This window comes from Psittacula echo, assembly GCF_963264785.1.
Source record: "Psittacula echo genome assembly, chromosome: 2".
Taxonomy (NCBI): Eukaryota; Metazoa; Chordata; class Aves; order Psittaciformes; family Psittacidae; genus Psittacula; species Psittacula echo.
This window is the reverse complement of record NC_137737.1, coordinates 117,387,996-117,406,157: the sequence shown is the minus strand read 5'-3', so window position 1 is coordinate 117,406,157 and position 18,162 is coordinate 117,387,996. Positions and strand designations below refer to the sequence as shown.

The window sequence follows — 18,162 nt, the reverse complement described above, 5'->3', positions numbered from 1 at the left end:
AAAATGACATGAGTACAAGCTATTTAAATTCAAAGAAACATTTCAAACAAACTTCCACAGGAATAAAGCAAGAGAAGCAAGTAAATTGAGAGCTAAATAAATACCTCATGACCTCGCTTATAACCAAACAAACATGGAAATGCATATTCTTTGGATAGATCACTGATGAGCAATTTCCAAGGGAAATTCACAAAATACTAAGTTGGCTGTTGCAGTTTGAATGCAATGATACGATGAGTTTCTTGCAAACATATGCCAAAGAAACTAATCCAAACTGGAAAGAAGAGAGGAAAGCTCCTATGAGACAGTTTTCATAAAGGCTCCATTCAGGGCCTCCACCCTCATGTACTGTACCAGCTACCTTAGCTTTTCCACTCTGCCTGCTCCAAGAAAGCACCAACTAGTATATTAAAAATGCAGGCTTTAAAATGCTTGGGAATGGACAGTGACAGCAGTGTATGTTTTAATAATCAGACACAGATTGTCAGATGACCTCTTAGTCAAAATGAGGTAGAGATTTAGGTCTAACAGACTACAAAAAGAGTAAACTAAAGTAATAAGGATGGGAGAAGAATATGAAAAAGATTTTAAATTGTTCAGTCCCTCCAAGAATCAGGCACTTTCTGGAATAGTGTAGTCAGGTCATTAAAACACAGCGTTGGATATCTGGAGATACAGAATGTAGCTTGTTCCCAGTGCAGTAAATATGAGTTTTGACACTTATAACCCGGATTTCAAGCAAAAGCAGTTCTCCTTCCAGTTTTACAGTCGGCAGGGAAAGGCATTTAACCCCTCAAAATTCAGCATTCCCATTACTTACATCCCAGTTGAAAATAAGATCACAAATGCTGGTATTATTTATCTGCTTTTCCAGAAAATGAGTGGTGATCTCTCTGAACCTAACAGTGTACTTATACTGGTCGATGTATGTACCCAAAATTCTGGGAAGAGATTTTGTGCGTCTGACTTGCTTTCTCTTTCTCCTTCCTTATCCCAAACACCAGGACTCAAGCTTCCTCCGGCTTTTTCCATCTGCTGTCACTTTCATCTCCCACTCACCTACTGTCACAACTCCATGTATTGAATGGCAGCAGCTAATAAAACTATATTCATGGCTTTATGGCTTTTCATAAAACTACTCCATTCTATGCCTCTTTTTTTTTTGCCTTACTTCTGGTGTGGCTCTGTGTACACTCAGTGTACTGAAGAATTCCCTTGTGATTGTGTGAAATAGCAGTTAAAGGCTTTGCAAAACTGGTAAAAAAAAAAAAAAGTGTATTTCATTTCTCAAACATGCTGAAATTCATTAAAGTATTTTGTGCCATCTGTTTCCTCTTTGTAAATAAACAACTCTTTCCATCATGGCAACCACTGTGAGAAGCTGCTAATATTTATGAAGATGTAGCAATGCTCACAGAACAGAAAAAGTGACACATGTGAACAGCAAAGAGAATCCATTTCTGCTTAAGGTGACCTTAGAAGCAGCCCTCAGCACCAGAATAAAGATGATATCCCTATGTGTAACTTGGAAACACTGAGGTATGACTCTTATATAAATGGATGTCTGTGTTCCCATTTGCAGCAAACACCCATATCCAGCAAAGACAGGGGATTTCAGACCCACCATTCCTTGAATAAGTTCAAGCAGTTGTTCATGTCACCTTCATGAGATCAGCTGCCCTGCCGGCACAGCTGGCCTTCCGGTGATGTTGGCTGGCTTTAAGGGGAAACTGTCAGTATCTGCCAAGTGGTGGCCAGACACCAGAGCAGACTTTCCAATTAGTGGGATACCCCATCCAATGGCTTGATTTGATTTCTGTGTGTGTATGTGCACACTCCACCTGCGTGCTACCACATCTGAAGGCTGCGGTGGTACCCATACAGGCAGCTTGTCCTCCCAGGTGAGCCAAAAGGGAGTCAGCCTCCTTCTTGCCAGGCCAGCAGAAGCTGTTTCAAGTTTCCCCACAGCTAAAAGTCACTGTGTGCGTGTTTTACCTAAGGGCTTGTAGGAGCCAGTGCGGCTCGCTCACTGCCCACCAGTGAGCTGTGAAACACAGGTGATTAGTTCCAGATGCTGCTTCAGCGCCTTCCCTTCTGCGGAAAGTGTGCAGAAGTCACTTCTTTCAGTTTCACGGGACTCCCCAGAAATGGAAAACACACAAAAGTCAGTGCAGATTTGTTATCCCTCCCTCAACATCAGGCAGGCTGCAGCAGTAACTAAAACATCTGTGGAAAGACTTCTCCATGAGCCGAAGGGATCTGCGTTACACTTGCTATGGATCTTGCAGTGATTCATGATGGACCTTACAGCAAGAACCAGAACCTTATAATAAGTTCCCATCTGTTGTCTTGGCATGCCCAATCCTTGCAGCTGGTTTGCCAATCCCATGACAGTCCTATTCACACTCTAACAGGGACCTTGCTTGTAACATAAACCACAGGAACAGGATAGCTGCCTCAAAATTTACTATATTTGATCTGCCTATTCATGATGCCAAACTTTGTTCCTAAGGTTTTGACCAACTCACCAGACCAGTCTTTCAAACTTCTTATAAGTTTGTTTCTCTTAAAAATCTCAGTACAGGAAAGTAATCTTTCTCACCACTTCTGAACTATAATAAAAGCAGATCATTTAGCGGCATCTATCTGATAATTTACAGCATAACAGTCACTTTTAAGTTCAAAATGTTTTCTTCTTAGCACACTGTGACCACAATCAGTATATAATCTTGGCAGAACTTGCCATTTACACTTTGCATATTCAGGGGGCAAGGGAGAATCCGGATTTAATTGTTCTTTAGAAAAGGAGAGCGATAGAGAAGCTTAGCCTGCAGTTTTCAGACATATCAGAAAATACAATTTCTTAGTGCCTGAAAACATTCCAGTGTAAAACATTTTGGGCTCATGGAAAGGCAATTGTGCAAATATACAAGCCCTGTGTAAACATAAAAGTATTTACAAGGTCCTCCAAGGATTTCCATCAGACAGATTGTTGGCTCGTCTTCACTATCCTTGTCATTATATTTTTCAGTATTCGTGCTTCTATTGTATATACTTGGTTATGAGGGCTGCAGTAACCACCAATACACTTTCAAGTGCAGTAGGTCAGCAATGAGCTCAGTCTCCAGCCCTTTCTATCAAAGGAGGTTTGCTGCTGGCCAGACCTCCTCAAGCCCTCCTCTAAGTCTCCTCTATTGCTCTGTGTAAGCCTGCAGCTCCTAACCTTGAAGGCACAGTGCCAGCTCCTATCCTGGACATTTTAGGAAAGAGAACAGGCAAGGGTGGGAAAGGTTTATTTTAGGTTGAAGGAAGGGTTGTGTCTGCTGGTATTTATTGTAGCGTGGGAAGAGTAATTTGTTTTATTTGTTCAGACTCCGCTCTAAAAATAAACAGTAATGCAACAGAATCTTGGGCATCTTTATATGGCTTTACCAATCTCAATAAAGTCATTTTGAGTCATGTAGTACCTTTAGGTAGTAGCTTAATTAAATAGTCAAAATCAGAGGAGATCAAAAATCGTCCCCTAGAGTTCACGAGTTTTGCCTTTACATAAGGCCCTTTGTTTAAGAACTTGACAATACTTGGCAAAGACAACAGATGCTGAAAGCCACATGAGGTATATAGGCACCATTTTCCCTTCTGTAACTGAGAATGGAAAAATAAATCAGTTTGGCTAAAGCAATATTAGGAAATGGGACACAATCCCAAACAGTCACTCCCCCTCAGCCTCCTGCTTCCCTCCACATAGCCTTTCTCTTCCTGTCTCAAATGAATATTCATATTAATACAACTACACTGTTTGCATGTGATTTTTTTCCCTAAGAGAAAAAAACTATTCAGCTTTGGACACTGAAATCAGTTCATGCTAAATTTGAAATTTTAGGTGAAATTTAATGGTAAAAAAAAATCTGAGAAATGTGGTCTCTGATCACCAAAGACTAAGGCTGAAAAGTCCCAATAGGTCATTTTTGTAGGTCAGTCAGTGTCACTGAGTCTTGTTTTCTACCAAAATCCTATAGAGAGATAGTCAGATCTCCTGAAAACTACAAAGCTAAGTGCCTTGTTTATCACCACCTGTCACAGAGCAAAAAAATGCATCAATAACGGAAGTATTGGTGTTAATGTACAGCAGTAACTCTGCTCAGCTGGATGTTCACCTTCCATTCCAGTTCAGATTAAGACAACCTTCTTCACACAGAGGCATGTGTACTAAGCCTTCACCTTTTTTTTTGTAGGAGCAGTTCTGGATAATTTGGAGCAAGTGAAGCAAGCTAGTATCAGCCTTTTGCCAGGTTAAAAGGATTGCAAAGGCAGACAGGCTGGACTTTCCCACAGTGATCTGCAGGGAGCTGGTGCAGAGGCAGGAGGAAGCCATAAGTCCTTTCACCCATCCCACATTTGCACCACCAACCCCATGTTGACACCAAGGCAAGGCTGCGCTGCTGTTCTTCCACGCACATAGAGTGACCTCTGGCTCTGACATAGTATTTTTGTCAAGGGGTCAATACTGCTATTTATGGCTTGTACAGTTGCTTCTTAAGTAATGGGATCACACTAAACTCAAAAACCAACACAGCATAGGCAAAAAAAAGGGACTAAAAATGGTTCTTTGCCATGTTTGCTTAAGCCTGACATAGAGGCAACTTAAAGCCCAAATGCAATTTTAATAAATCTCACCCACATCTCAACACCTTCCCTCCATCTTTTCTGTAGCAGCCAGGGTTCTCCCCAGACAAAGTGTGGCCTTGTTACAACAGCTCCCTTTTTCCTTTGTGCAGCCAGAACAGGATCCAGCTTTCACCACAAACACTCTACAAAAGATGGGCTGGATGCCCTCTAATGCAAAAACATTGCCAAGTCCACCCCCTTATGATGTCTCTCAGGATGAAAGTGCCAAACAGCCATGAAACACACTGGCTTCTCAAAGAGGCAGGATGGGATGCACCACATGCGTCTGGGTGAGTTGTCTTTGAAGGAACTCTTGTGTCAGGAAGATGAGTAGGGAATCCTTTAGTGTAGTAGTTGCTAGTCTAGGCTCAACCAACAGTACCTCCCTTTCTCCCCAATGTCCTGTGATTTTCAAAATCCAAAGCCTCATCTAAAAAGTTTGCTAATTACCCCAAATTTTATAACAGGCCAAACCAGCACCTTGGATCCCAAATAACCCTCAACCTTGGGTTGGCTTAAATTCTGGATCCAGTGTCTGCAGTGTGGGCTTAGGCAAATGTAGAAGGGAGAAACACAAAAAAAAGGTAAAAACTCAGCCTTGCTCCATGGATCTTTAAGATAGGGCCACCTCTGATACACTTAAAAAAAAAAATATAATGAGACCACTATAATATATATTCCAGCCAAAATTCTTGGCTCCCCAAAACAGCTTTATACGGTATGCAATACAGAAACACCCAGGAGACGCTGTAAGAACTTCGACAAGGCTAATATTAAGCTAGAACAAAACAGAACTACTGGCACCAGCTCCACTCAGCTCTTAAGTAAACTTGTCCCATTAAAAAGTAGCCTCTAAGATATTTTCTCTCTGAAGTGTATAGTAGCTTATAAAAAGCAGGAAGGGTTGCCAAGTCATAGATGTGTTCAAGTACTCCTTACCCTCATTAAAGAACATTCCCTGGCAGCCAGCAGCTTTGACTGTTCCAGTGAAACAGATTTTATAAGAGGGGTGTTTACAGTGGTGTGCGATGTAGCTGGAAATCACTGTGCACCGTAGCAGCCCCGTACGAGATAGAGCTCTGTTTGGAGCCTTATCACCCAGGCAAAGGAATACAGTAGGCAGAGTGATCAATGAGGTTCCAAAAAAATAATGAATATTAAGAAAACAAATTTTAAGCTCTGCTCCACAGGAAAAAAAGCATCCAGAGATGCCAGTGCCTAAATAAAAATTAGGTAGTGAAATACCACTTAAGGTCTAGGTCTCGCTTCCACCAGTTTCGTGTGTCTTCATAGTAAGCATGTACCTAAATTAGCCTCTTTCTTATTGTACCCACTGATTTCCACATCAGCTAGGAGTTAAACTGTTTTGTGGATTTGGACCTTAATGCCACCCCTCACGCTGTTCATGTAAAGGCTATTTTCTCTTCTCAGTTCAGTGTCTAACACATCTTCTGCCTGGGAATGTTATCCATCCCTGTGAAAGGAATCAACAAATGATGAAATACAGAAGGTCTTCTCATCCTGATGAAGATGAAGAACTAGGGAAGAAAAGATCTGCACTTTCTCTCTAACAATATGAGTACTGAGGACATAAAAACATGCATTCTCTTGTGCTTCTCCTTTTTCCTCCCTGCTACCAACCAGGCACTGTTTTCCAAAGGCTTTTCAAGTTTCAGTTGAAGAAGGATTCCAATTTACATGGCATTTCTATGGTGTTTAAGCAAGCTGTTAGTTATCCAAATCTTTCACTCTGCATACACAAATACAATTTATCACCTGTTTATAAACACATGCTAGCTACCAGTTCTGACACAGCTGACCCCTGTCCCTGTTATGATTTGGGGAATCCAACAATGCACAGTTTATATATTTTGTGATCTCACAGAATAATTAATATTGAGCAAAGAGGATGTAGAACCTGCCACACACGTAACCATGTCAGCTGCGGTTTCCCAGAGCAGCAACGTGGTTGCAAACCTTCAACCAAGCTGACACAACCAAAGAGGTTAGCTTATGCAAAATGATATCTGGGTGTAAGCACTTGAAGATAAAAATACTCCAGAAGTGTAGAAATAAGTGGAACTTAAAAAGAGCAGAGCCTCGCATACTCTGGGTGGTCACTCCGAGATAAAAAAAGACTACAGAAGCAGATAGGCAGGCTCCCACAGCATCTTGGTAGCTGCAGGACCAGTCAGAGATAAAACAAATGAGAAATCTTGGTCCGCAGGGAAAATACATGGAAAGAAAAGTCATGGCCAGGCACCCTGTTGCAGAATTCTGACTCAAGTTTCAAGGATGCTCAGAAATGATGAGGAAACAGAGATAAGGAAACATGTACAGAGACTACTTGTTTGGGGTTTTTTAACTGTCTTGTCTCAAACTGTGTATTTTCATGCTAGGTAAATTAATAAGATCTTTGGGTTTGGAATTCTTACAAAGACTGCACGTTAGGCTGAAGCCTTCCAAATGCCTCAACATAGCTTCCAGCGCAATCTGTTCCATGATCTTTCTGGCACAAAGGTGAGGGTCACTGGGTGGTAGTTCCTGGGGTCCTTCTTTTCATCCTGTTTATAAATTGGTGTGAAGTTTCCCTTTATCCAGTCACTGAGGAATTCATCAGACTGCCAAGACTTTTCAGATATGATGGAGAGTGTCTTAGCAACTACATCAGCCAGTTCAGATGTGTATCAGCCTATTCAGACTAGGTCTAAGAGGATTTAGACTAAATTTTGGCAGCCTGTAAATTGTCTAGCTATAAAAATCTTTACCAAGTTGTGACACCATGTATTTTGCTTTAGAGTATCAGTATATTTGATGACCAAGTTATCCAGGAACTTTCCTTAATGTTACTGGAGAGGAAAGAGAAAGGAGTGGGAGGGAAATGATATTTTATATATATATCAATATATATATAATTGCCCTTCAAGTGAATAGGACCTCATTTTGAGCTAGGAAGGCAGCTATAATTCTTTTCCTGGACTTGTCATCTAATTGGAATACCATGGGAAACTTTATGGCTTCTTCCCCTCTGTTTTATCTGCCATGGTACATATAGAAGCCATCCATAATGTCACAGATTGTTTTTATTTCCTCCTACCACATTGCTGGCTCATTTTCCTCTCATGTCAAATACAGTTAGATTATACCCAGCATTCAATATGCCTGCTAAAAACTTTCAGATATGGCTACGTTTGGAGAAAGTTATAAAGTGTGGACAGAATGGGTTACCAATATTTTATTCATCTAAAGGGTCACTTGAAAGTAAGAGGTTGCCCAGTAGACCTCAATACTGGGAGAAATGACAGCTAAACTGTCCTGCAAGCAGCTTTGGCTGTGGGTATCTACCACCCAAATATGCCTTGAGGAAAACAATAAGTCTTTCTATGATAAATAACTGAATTAATTTTTCCTTCTATTTCTTCACCACACTACCTAGCTCATTCCCAGAGAATACCATTACGAATCAGCATTTTTGCTAATTATTCTGTAGAAGACATTAGTACAGAGTTTTCATTACCTACAGATAAATGTAGACCCAACACCTACATTTAAGAGAGGAAATGGTTCTTATTACTGGTTATGAATGCCCATGAACAGACTCAGGTTTTGGATACACACTAGAAGATACACAGGACAGGTTGGATTAGTATAAGTTAAAAAAATAAAAACTGTATTTTTTTTCCCAAGCTGTTCATTTAGTTTATAGTCAGTGGAGCTACTTCCAGAAGACACCCTATGTGCCTTAGATTGCTACCATTGGATGGTAGCAATAGCTGTCTGAAAATGTACATCTTACAATACTAAACACACAGGAAACCCAGACTAGTCATCCAGAAGTTGAGTAAGGCAAACTTCACCATCAGGGACTCTAGGCACTCTGCTGTTGTTACTGTGTTTCTTGTGAGCAGATGCAATATTGCTGACTCGTAACTGTGAAAACGTCTACTAGATTCTCCATTGGACCAACTGTGCTTCTAATAAACAGCATCCAACTGAGCATTACAGAGCACTTACTGCTCTCAAGGCTCTGGTAACGTTGGTAATTCAGATCCTACCGTAATCTTGAAGAGAAAGGGAGTCTCTTTTGTTCTATTTGTACAGCTCATCACACTGTGGGGACATTGTTCAGGATCAGGGTCTGCTTCCTCCAGCCCTCCAAACTCCAGGTCTCAGAGAAACCACAGTCTCTGTGCAGAACATGACACAGGAAACTTACAGATCAGCAACATAAGAAACCTCACCATTTTCTCCTGTGATGAACAAAAGGTTCCACATCCAAGTAGGGAATGCACTTCAGCTTTAGGAGAGAGCTGTACAGAGATGCGTTGAACAAATCACCAACCATCTTGGCCACCATGACAGCCAGCATTATCAGTAGCAAGGACTGGACATCATTTGTGATCTCTACCTAAGGAGAAAACAGAACAAAGGACTTTCCATTTTTCATATACCTAGAGATGATAATAACGGTTGCACAGGACTACCTACTTCTTTCAAGACGGAATGGGAAGCGATTCACTCTGCTAAAAGCGGAAGGGCACTCCCCCTCCTTTCCCAGGGGTAAAGTAAGCAATCAACACTTCCACTAGAGGGGCTTGGCTGATGCAGTGACAGCTCCCCCTCCCGTTCCTATCAGCCTGAAGCACTGCACTTACATTAAAACTCACATCTGATTCCCATATTTCAGGTGGCCTGTGATAATTTTGAAGTATCAGAGGAGGGTAAGTAGAGATGGAGTAGCCAGATTGCTTAAAATAGCTTGGCATTGTGACAAATATTAAAAAATGCAAACAGATCCAAATATTTTTTTCTTTCTTGCTGAGCTCAGGAGATACAAAATTGCTTTCCCATACTGCTGCTTCCTGACAGAACAAGCTCTTTGTACAAACATTGTCTTGAAGGATGCCAGAAAAGGGAACAAGAAGCTTTCAGCAGAAGTCCAGCTCTAGAGATCAAGCAGCAGGAACATCACACAGCTACCATGCTGAACAACATTCAGCAGTAATGCAAGGCATGGTGCAGGCATTCCTGTCTGCATGATCACAAATCTATGAATGTGGCCTTGCAATGCTGGTTGTAGAGAAACGTGTGCACAAATTATAGTATCTCACCTAAACCATCTTTCCTAAGTACACTTGCACTTTATCCCCATGTAGTGAGGGTACAGTCAGGCAAGCGGCAAAGAATGTAGCATGTTTTAATACTTTATCCCCCTTTAGCTGTTTGGTTTTGCCTCCGTGGTTGAGCACAGCCACCATAACAGTACTATCAGCTCAATGCTGCACAAAGGCAGACTGAGTTCACATGACTTACTACTACAAATGTCTAATGACTGTGGCAGCAGCGACTTACTTAACAAAGCACATCAATACAACTGCCCTTGAATAAAGGATTCAGAGCGAATCCTGTACACAAAGGAGTAATGTGAATGCACTTAATACTGTTTATGCTCAACTCACAATAATGTCAAATATTTTTCAAAGTGAAAATGAATGCATGGAAATACTCTCTTCATGCTACCTTAACAAGAAGTTTTAGTAAAAACTGCTACCGCCTTTCAATCCCCACTATTTTCCCTACCATTACATCCTATTAAAAAGGGATATTATCCTGAGATTAAATAAGCAAACTTTCTTCATAACACTAAGAGGCTTTTGCCCAGAAACTTCTCTCCAATTCAAAGTGAATTGCAGCACATTGCCATTTAATAGACGTCATTAGCTAGGGATTGTTAAGTACTCCAAGAATCTACATTCAAAAAATGTCAATAAACACATTTCTGTCTGATAAGCTGTAGCAAATTTATCTGGCTCATACTTTCACCCTCCTCCTGTCTGTGTTCTGGGTTTGGAGAGATAACATCCAGGATGATTTACATATATCCCAACAAGGGATTCAGATGGCACGGTAAGCCATGTATGACAGAGTCATGCAACTGTCCTTTCTGCCTGGACATAGCCATGGATTTTTAATAACACCACAGCATTCTTTGAATGTCCCTTTAAACCTAGGAGTCAACTGTTTTATTTTAAAACACCAGGAACATGTCAGTTGAAAGGAAAAGAGTAACTGTGGGATTTTAAGAATTGCTTCATCATATCTGCTGCAACTCATTCACACAGATGGAGACTCCTTTATTGTGGATTCCTTTTAGGGTTTTTTTAAAGTATCTGGCTATGAGGAACTCTTCTGGAATACAATCAGCATTAAAAATTAATATTAAAACACTCTAAAAAGCTATAAAAGCATGCTAAATTTAAAAACTCTTGAGACTCAAACTCTGAAAAACACTCTCAAGTGGTTGCTTTAACCTATACAGAATATCTCCAGAACAGCAAAAACCAAAGCCCAGCTTTCCAGGCTCCCATCCTTGGTTTTCATCCCATTTTATCCCTTCCTCCTACCCTCTTGTCCTCTAATGGGAACAGTCAAGCTGGCCTGGCCCAGGCTCTCATCCTTTATTGTGGCAAACATTCAGCAGCATTTTACATCTCCTGCTGAGAAACTGCGAGGTTTGTGCTGATTTTCTCCAGCCCTGCAGCACTTCTGAGTGCTGGGATCTTGTGGGGGGTGGGATTGCTCCTTTTTACAGCAGCACACTGAAAACTTGGAGCAAGTGTCTCTGGGTTCACATTGGACTTCACTACCTCCAAGAGTTAACTCCTGCCGAGCAGAAATGCTGTTTATCTTTGGCAGGCTGCTATGGCTGAGGTCATTAAGGAATGACATGTTAAAAGCATTTTGAGCAATATCTTTTGTATGTAAGTGAATTTAAACTTTGGCTGAAATAGAGCTGATAGAGCTGTCCTGAACTCTCACTGCAGATGGAAACAGGAGAAGCAATTTTTGTGATATGAAATTTTTCCTGGAAACAGGCAATACTAGAGCAAAAACAAAGAAAATCTGCAGATGACTTAGAAAGCAATGATATATTTGAAGCATGAGCATGAAAATCAGATAAAATAATTTATAATTTTATAAATTATATTTTTAGATATTAAAAAATATATACATATTTTTATATCAAGAACACTTCACATAATATTTAACCCATTATGTGGCCTCCAGGTGTAGCTGCCCCATCCCTGGCAGTATTCAAGGCCAGGTAGAATAGGCCTTTGAGCAACCTGGCTTAGTGGAAGGTGCCCTGCCCATGGCAAGGCAGGTGGAACTAGATTATCTTTAAGGTCCCTTCCACTGCAAACCATTCTATGATTCTGTGATTCCAAGACAGGGTGAACCTGTACACTAATTACAGATCAAGCTATTTCTGAAGCCCAGGCTAAAGCAAAAGTTTTATTTAAAAACTGTCTTTAATTCACATCCAAGTGTTTGGAAAACAAGAGAAAAACTTATTTCCTTCTTATTGGGGGTTCTCAAGTTTTGGAAGAATATTTATTAGCTATAAAAGCATATGAAATACAAGAAGAAACTCCAGAGATCAAATAAGAAATGCTGGGAAAGGCAATCTCAGCAAAGAGAGATTCAAACACAAAGATGCAGTCACTCATGTAAGAAAATGTATGTCACTCTTGCTGCCAAAGAAAAAGGAAGAATTAATCAAAACCTGTTGCTAAAACCCAAGTCCATTAATGAGAAGGATGATGGCAAAGCAGCAGCAAAGTTCTCATTAGGATATCTTGATAAAAACCTAGGAAGCACAACTTAATCCAGGAACTGTGACATATTCAAGTCATCTTATGCAAACATACGGACACACACAAACCGACACACAAGTATATGTGCTCTTCATCAGGCTATATTAGTATTCCCTGTTTAGAGAAGGGCCATCTGCTCCCTATTGAGAGAGACAAAGTGCAGAGCCTGGGGACTCAGCTGTACAAGGAAGTTAGTGCTCGGTGAGCTTGGGTGTGAATTCACTGCATATTAGCTACTTTGCACTAACTGCCTGCTTGGGTACCTTTGGTGCTTGAGAAGTGAAAAACAACATACTCCACCTTCAAAAAGGAGCCCACCTAACTCACAAGAAAGCACTCTTAAAGCTAACCTGTACAAAAGCACTCTTAGTAGGTACTAGAAGCATCCACCCAGGGAATTAGTGCCAAGTAACTAGCAGGCTGTAAATTCACGCTGGAGCTCCCCGCATACTAATTCTCTCAGCAGACAGGCCCTCATAAGCCCAGAACAGCAGCCAAGCAAGCACAGTCACAGCTCAGCACCATTAGGATACCCATGTGGTCCAGGCTGGAAGGTTATGCAGCCTCTCCTTTAAAAACACCCATCTGTACAAACCAGTTCCTAAAGAATCCAAGAAAGGAACAAATTATACACAGTATTGCAGAGGGAGAGATAAAATAAAGGTGACAAAAACAGAGAAAGGAAGAGAGGAAGCTGGGGGCAGCCACCAAATGCCTGCAACTCTTCAGCCATTAAATGTGATGTTTCATTTATTGATATTCATTCCAAGCCTACATTTTAGGGGCTGCTCTTTAGGATGCAATTTACTTTCTGTGCATATTGCCAGATTATTTTTTTTTTTCCCTTTTGATCCTATGGGCACAGCAGGCTGTGCCAAAAATGTCTTTGCCTAGGGCACCCGTCTATGCAAAGCCAGCAGCGCTAATAGGCGCTGGAAGCACTCGGCGCTGACACTTCATACATCAGCAGCCTAGTAAATTGCACCTATATTTTTTTTCAATATTCTCTCTATATACAGAATCTTGAAAAATGTTTACACACACAGAAACCACAATTAATTTATTAGCACAGTTATTCAAACCTCTTTAAATATCTTCTTTGTCACCGGAGGCACTTTTCAACAACCCCCATCGTCCTGAGTTTCTCAGGCCTCCACATCATTATAATCTATTAGGCACCTTCATGTTAGCCCTGTTTTATTATATAACACATAATTATGCATTTCGTTAACAGCATCACCAGGCACAGTACATCAAAGGGAGAAAGGCAGCTGCCCAGGAAATTCAAAAACATGCAGTTTACTTAAAGCTCACTGTTAAAAACCCTCCCCCACTTTTCAATCAAACTGTGGCTAACATGTTTCAAAGGTTTTACTCCAGCTCAGAGAACAGAGTACAAACGGCCTCATTAGACGCAAGGCTGCTGATACAGCGAATGTTCCCTGAACCCTTGATATTGCCAATAATGTAAAAGAAGACATCATCAGCCAGCTACATAGTGCAAATTGGTTTTCTATATTCCACTGAAAACCCAGTTAGCAAGAGAGCACTCTTGCTCTTGCAGCCCCCAGTGACACATGCAGAAGAGAGGGCCCACCGAAAAGAAAAATAAAAATATTTATTTATTTTGTAGTCTAATTCATCTTTCAAAATTTGTTCAAACAGAAGAGCTGCCTGGCAAACTGAACAAACAAAAGACAAAATTTCCTTCCTTCCCGTGATTTAAAGATCATCCTCCTTGGTAGAAGCAAACTTTGGGAAAACATTTGGGAAAAAACAAGCAGCTGATGAACAAAGTTACAAGACAATATATCTGAGAGTTTAAAAAGGGAATGGGTGGGAAGGAACATGAAGTTTTGGTACTACCAGCCAAATCCAATAGTTCTTGGAGTTGAGGCTGCAGCTGGCACAAAACACCAGCTCTGGGCAGTTTCCTAGTCTCCACGCCACCAGATCTTGTGGAAGAGTACACAGTCCCCAAGGAAAACACCTTTCATTTCTCTCACAAGCAGAACATCTCTCATTGGAAATTTTTTTACTATTGATTAAAGACACCAAGAAAAAACAACTTGTTCACAATCAACAGAACATTTCCAAAGGGTGGGGGGCTTGCGGCCAGCAGAAAGCTTTTGATCATTTTTTTCTTGGAGCAAATGCCAACAAGGTTGCAAGCTGATTGCTTGATGTAAAGAAGGGAAAAAGAGAACAATTCCCTATTCACAGCAGTAAGAGAGCTGTTTATACAGCTTTCTTGAGGATAGAAGTTTGTAGAAATAATGTTTCCAGGATTTAGTGATTCGTATTGTCACAGCCATTTCATAAACAATGCAGATCTGCTTTTCCATTATCTTAATCTCTGGATTATGATCTGCTGGCCCTTATCAACCTGTGCATTGAACACTTGAGTCACTTTACTTCCCACTTGATAATGTCCTGACAAACTATGAAGTGAAATGCCTTTATCATGGTCCACTATTTTCATCTGGGATCATGCCAAAAGAGGCACCTTCTTCACGTATCGATCCAGCTGAACACTCCCCCTCTGAACTTCCATTAATCTCTCTCTTTAAAACTAAGTAAAACATATTCCTTTCCTGTGCACTTCACCTTTAAAGAAATCCTTTATTGCCCTAGGACTACATCCATTAACTAAACTCCCTTTACTGTATCTCCTTATCACTCATCACCATCACTGCTGGAAATTTTTGGAGAAGTGGGATGCTGCAATACAGTAAACATAAATCTCCTAAAAAGACACAATTGTAATGCTGGCCCTGAAAAAATATGCATTCAAGTTCCCTCACACTGCTGAAAGTGATTATTTCTTGCAGCCTCAGGCACACGAAGCTGTGCATCACACTCTACAAAGGGAGGCACACCCAGCGTAGGTTCACTGTGAGGACGTCCTGCCAAACCCCAGTGCCAGGAGGATTGCACAATTAGTGGGATTCTTCCTCTTCCAGAGCTCAACCCCATTAACTATTCCAGGCCATTACAAGGAGTAGGCAGCCTCTAACACCCTAAAGTTTAATTACTGCCAAGACAGAGCATGAAAAAATATCTCAGCACTGGGTGTGTACTTATTCTCTTTAAGCAAAGAAGTTCTAATTAATCACACGCACACACTGATTCTTCATTTACCCTAATTCATAATGTTCAGTGAAATCTCGTCCCAGTTTTCTCTGATGTGGATTTAAATATTCGTGCCAGTTTCTCTGAAGCCAACTAGCATTTTGTTGACAATTTCCTTGTTAATAGAGAGAACAATTTTTTCTAATTCCAAGATGTAGTACAGCAGCAGCAGATTGCTAAAGAGAACATGGAAATACCCAGCACAGCTAAGTAACCCCTGGAAACATATCAAAATACTTTGAGCCTCAGCCCTTGGGAACTTGGATGGAAGATGTTATGTAAATGCTTGATTGCTTGTTTCAGTCCCTCCAGGCCTATAAATACACCTGTTTTGACAGGTTAAGGCAATGGATGCAAGTGATATCGGAAACGGTATGGGTGATAGCAGCGACTCTCGCCAAGATCCCCTGGAAAGATATCTATCAGTGATTTTCTGGTAATCCATCTCTTTATCTCACAAGCATAGTAGACACAAAACCCCAAAAGGAGGTTTCAAAGCCATCTAAATCTGTGTCTCAGGATAATAACACTGGCGCATATTGTGTCAAGTGATCCTTCTATTAACAAAAGTAGCAGCAGCATCTAAGTGCACTGCTGAATATGCCTAAACATTCAGCAGGCTCACGTATTAAATCTTTCCAAAACAAATACTGTACTGTATAATAACCCAGCTAAGCAACCTTGCACTTTTTTAAGCCACGCTTTTGCAGAATTCTCTAAGTAATTATTCATGAGTATTTTTTAAATAAGATAGACAACTGCAATGACTCTCTGTCATATTTAAGCAGTGCTAAAACCAGTGCATTTATAGAATGCTATTACTCTCACAGCCCCAGCTCCTGAGGTCTAGAAAAGGCTGGAGAAGAAAGAGCCCCATAACTACAGACAACTTCAGACTGGACAGTGGGTTTATGGAGGCTATTTGATAAATGCTCTATGCCACGGGATGCAAACCTCATTTCACCTTTAACTTCAGTAGGAGGTTAGACCTCAAATTTCAGAACAGAAAACTTACAAAAGCTTGTTGTTCTCAAAAAGAGCATAGGTTTGCTTGTTCTTTCACTGAGCTTCCAGATTCTTAAAGAAGTGTATTACAAAACCTGAGGCTCTGAAACTGCTCACCAACCCCTTTCTCCACGAGAGTAGAATTTCACTTATTTCATTTTCCAGACATGCTATTGCCAAAAAACACAGGGTGCTCTTCCCCTAGTTGGAACAAATTCAACAGAAAATAGCAGGACTTCATCTATTTAAAGTTTACTAATTATGCATTGTTACAATTACTGATTATGCATTGTCACAATTACTGATTACGCATTGTTACTCCAATTATTTTGGGATTTATTTGAGTAAAACTAGGGTCAGTACAACACTACTCAGCATCTACCCTTCCTTGTAAAAAGGTGACAATCCTTGCAATCAGGTTCTGAAATAATGTTAGATATACCATTAAACACAAAGGGCTCCTCCTTACAGGCCATGTAAGCAGAGTGAAGGCTTACCCTGTTAGTAATAACTGTAGGCTTGGAGATTTTGGGAAACTGTTTTGACTAATGTTTAAACTCTTCATTCGAAAAAAATGAGGCAGCTTAGTAATAGAAAATTAGGCCCTGTCAAAACAATTTCTGTTAACCATCTCAGGTGTAATCACAAACATTAAGTGAGCCCTGAAGTACTTACACGTGACGGGCTGATGTACTGAACAGCCTAGCACTGGAAAGAAGCTGCTAAATGAGTTTCCAAATAATTAAGTGTTTCCTCTGCCCTCTTTCAAGGAAACATGATGTGAAAATTCTTGAATACTACATATTCGCCACAGCTTCTGCAAAAGAGTTTCCTTTCCCCACCAAAATCACGTGGAAAATCAGCCATGTGGCATTCGCTCCTGTGGAGTTAAAATGAAGACTGTGGCCATGCGGAGAATCCTTACCAAAGCTAGGTTCAGTATATTGAGCAACCCTGATGGAGTAACTGTACTGAACTGGTTTTAAGCATTTAAGGAAAAAGGAACTTAAACCTGACTGTTGAGTGGGCACATACACCTTGCTGCCTCTCTAGTCAGGCCTCCATAGTACATGCCTTATTAACCAGCAGCACAAAAAAGTGCTCCCTCATCCAGAACACATACATGTGTACTCATTCTAAAGCAAGGGTCAAAATCATCTCTCAAAACTTTCTCTCAAAACCTTCTCTACAGCAGCGCAGCACGACAGATGCTGATATGACCTGTCATGAGCTGTATTATTTTCTTACGTAGGAATGCCTCTCCCAGCAGGCAGCTGTGTGCTCCTTACAATTTTCTCTCCAGAGCACCAGGCTATGTTTCCTCTATGAGCCCAATGTCCCTTTCACACACTTCCATCTTGAACAAGTAAGAGGAAGGCACAATCACAGATCTCCCAAGGCCTGTGCTGCAAAAGTGCACTGTGAAGATGTATTGAATTTTACAGTCCATCTTTGCCTGTTCCCTCCCAAGCACTGCACACACTCTGCTAAACACAGAGGAGAAAGGGAAAAGCACAACTTGAGCCTTCCAAATAAATTTCTTTTCTTTGAACAAGGGTCAGGCTGAGGAACAGTGTGAGACGGGAGCAGTATAACCAGAGTAACCCGAGGCCAGTCTTCATGCTGTATGATCCAAAGCACCAGACAACTCCACTCCAGCTATCTCAATAGCTGTGCAACTTTGTCTTTTCTAAAGCCA

General features: G+C 40.8%; 1 protein-coding gene across 1 annotated transcript in view; it reads right to left on the bottom strand.

Annotated features, from left to right (window-relative positions):
• LOC308217007 (chloride channel protein C-like) overlaps positions 1-18,162 on the bottom strand; it is a gene marked incomplete at both ends in the record, with an annotated part of 85,663 nt that overhangs the window by 33,753 nt on the left and 33,748 nt on the right. Inside the window, one exon of the mRNA XM_080609706.1 lies at positions 8,910-9,076. Coding sequence (XP_080465832.1) covers positions 8,910-9,076 — 167 coding nt within the window. The remainder of the gene's footprint in view (positions 1-8,909; positions 9,077-18,162) is intronic.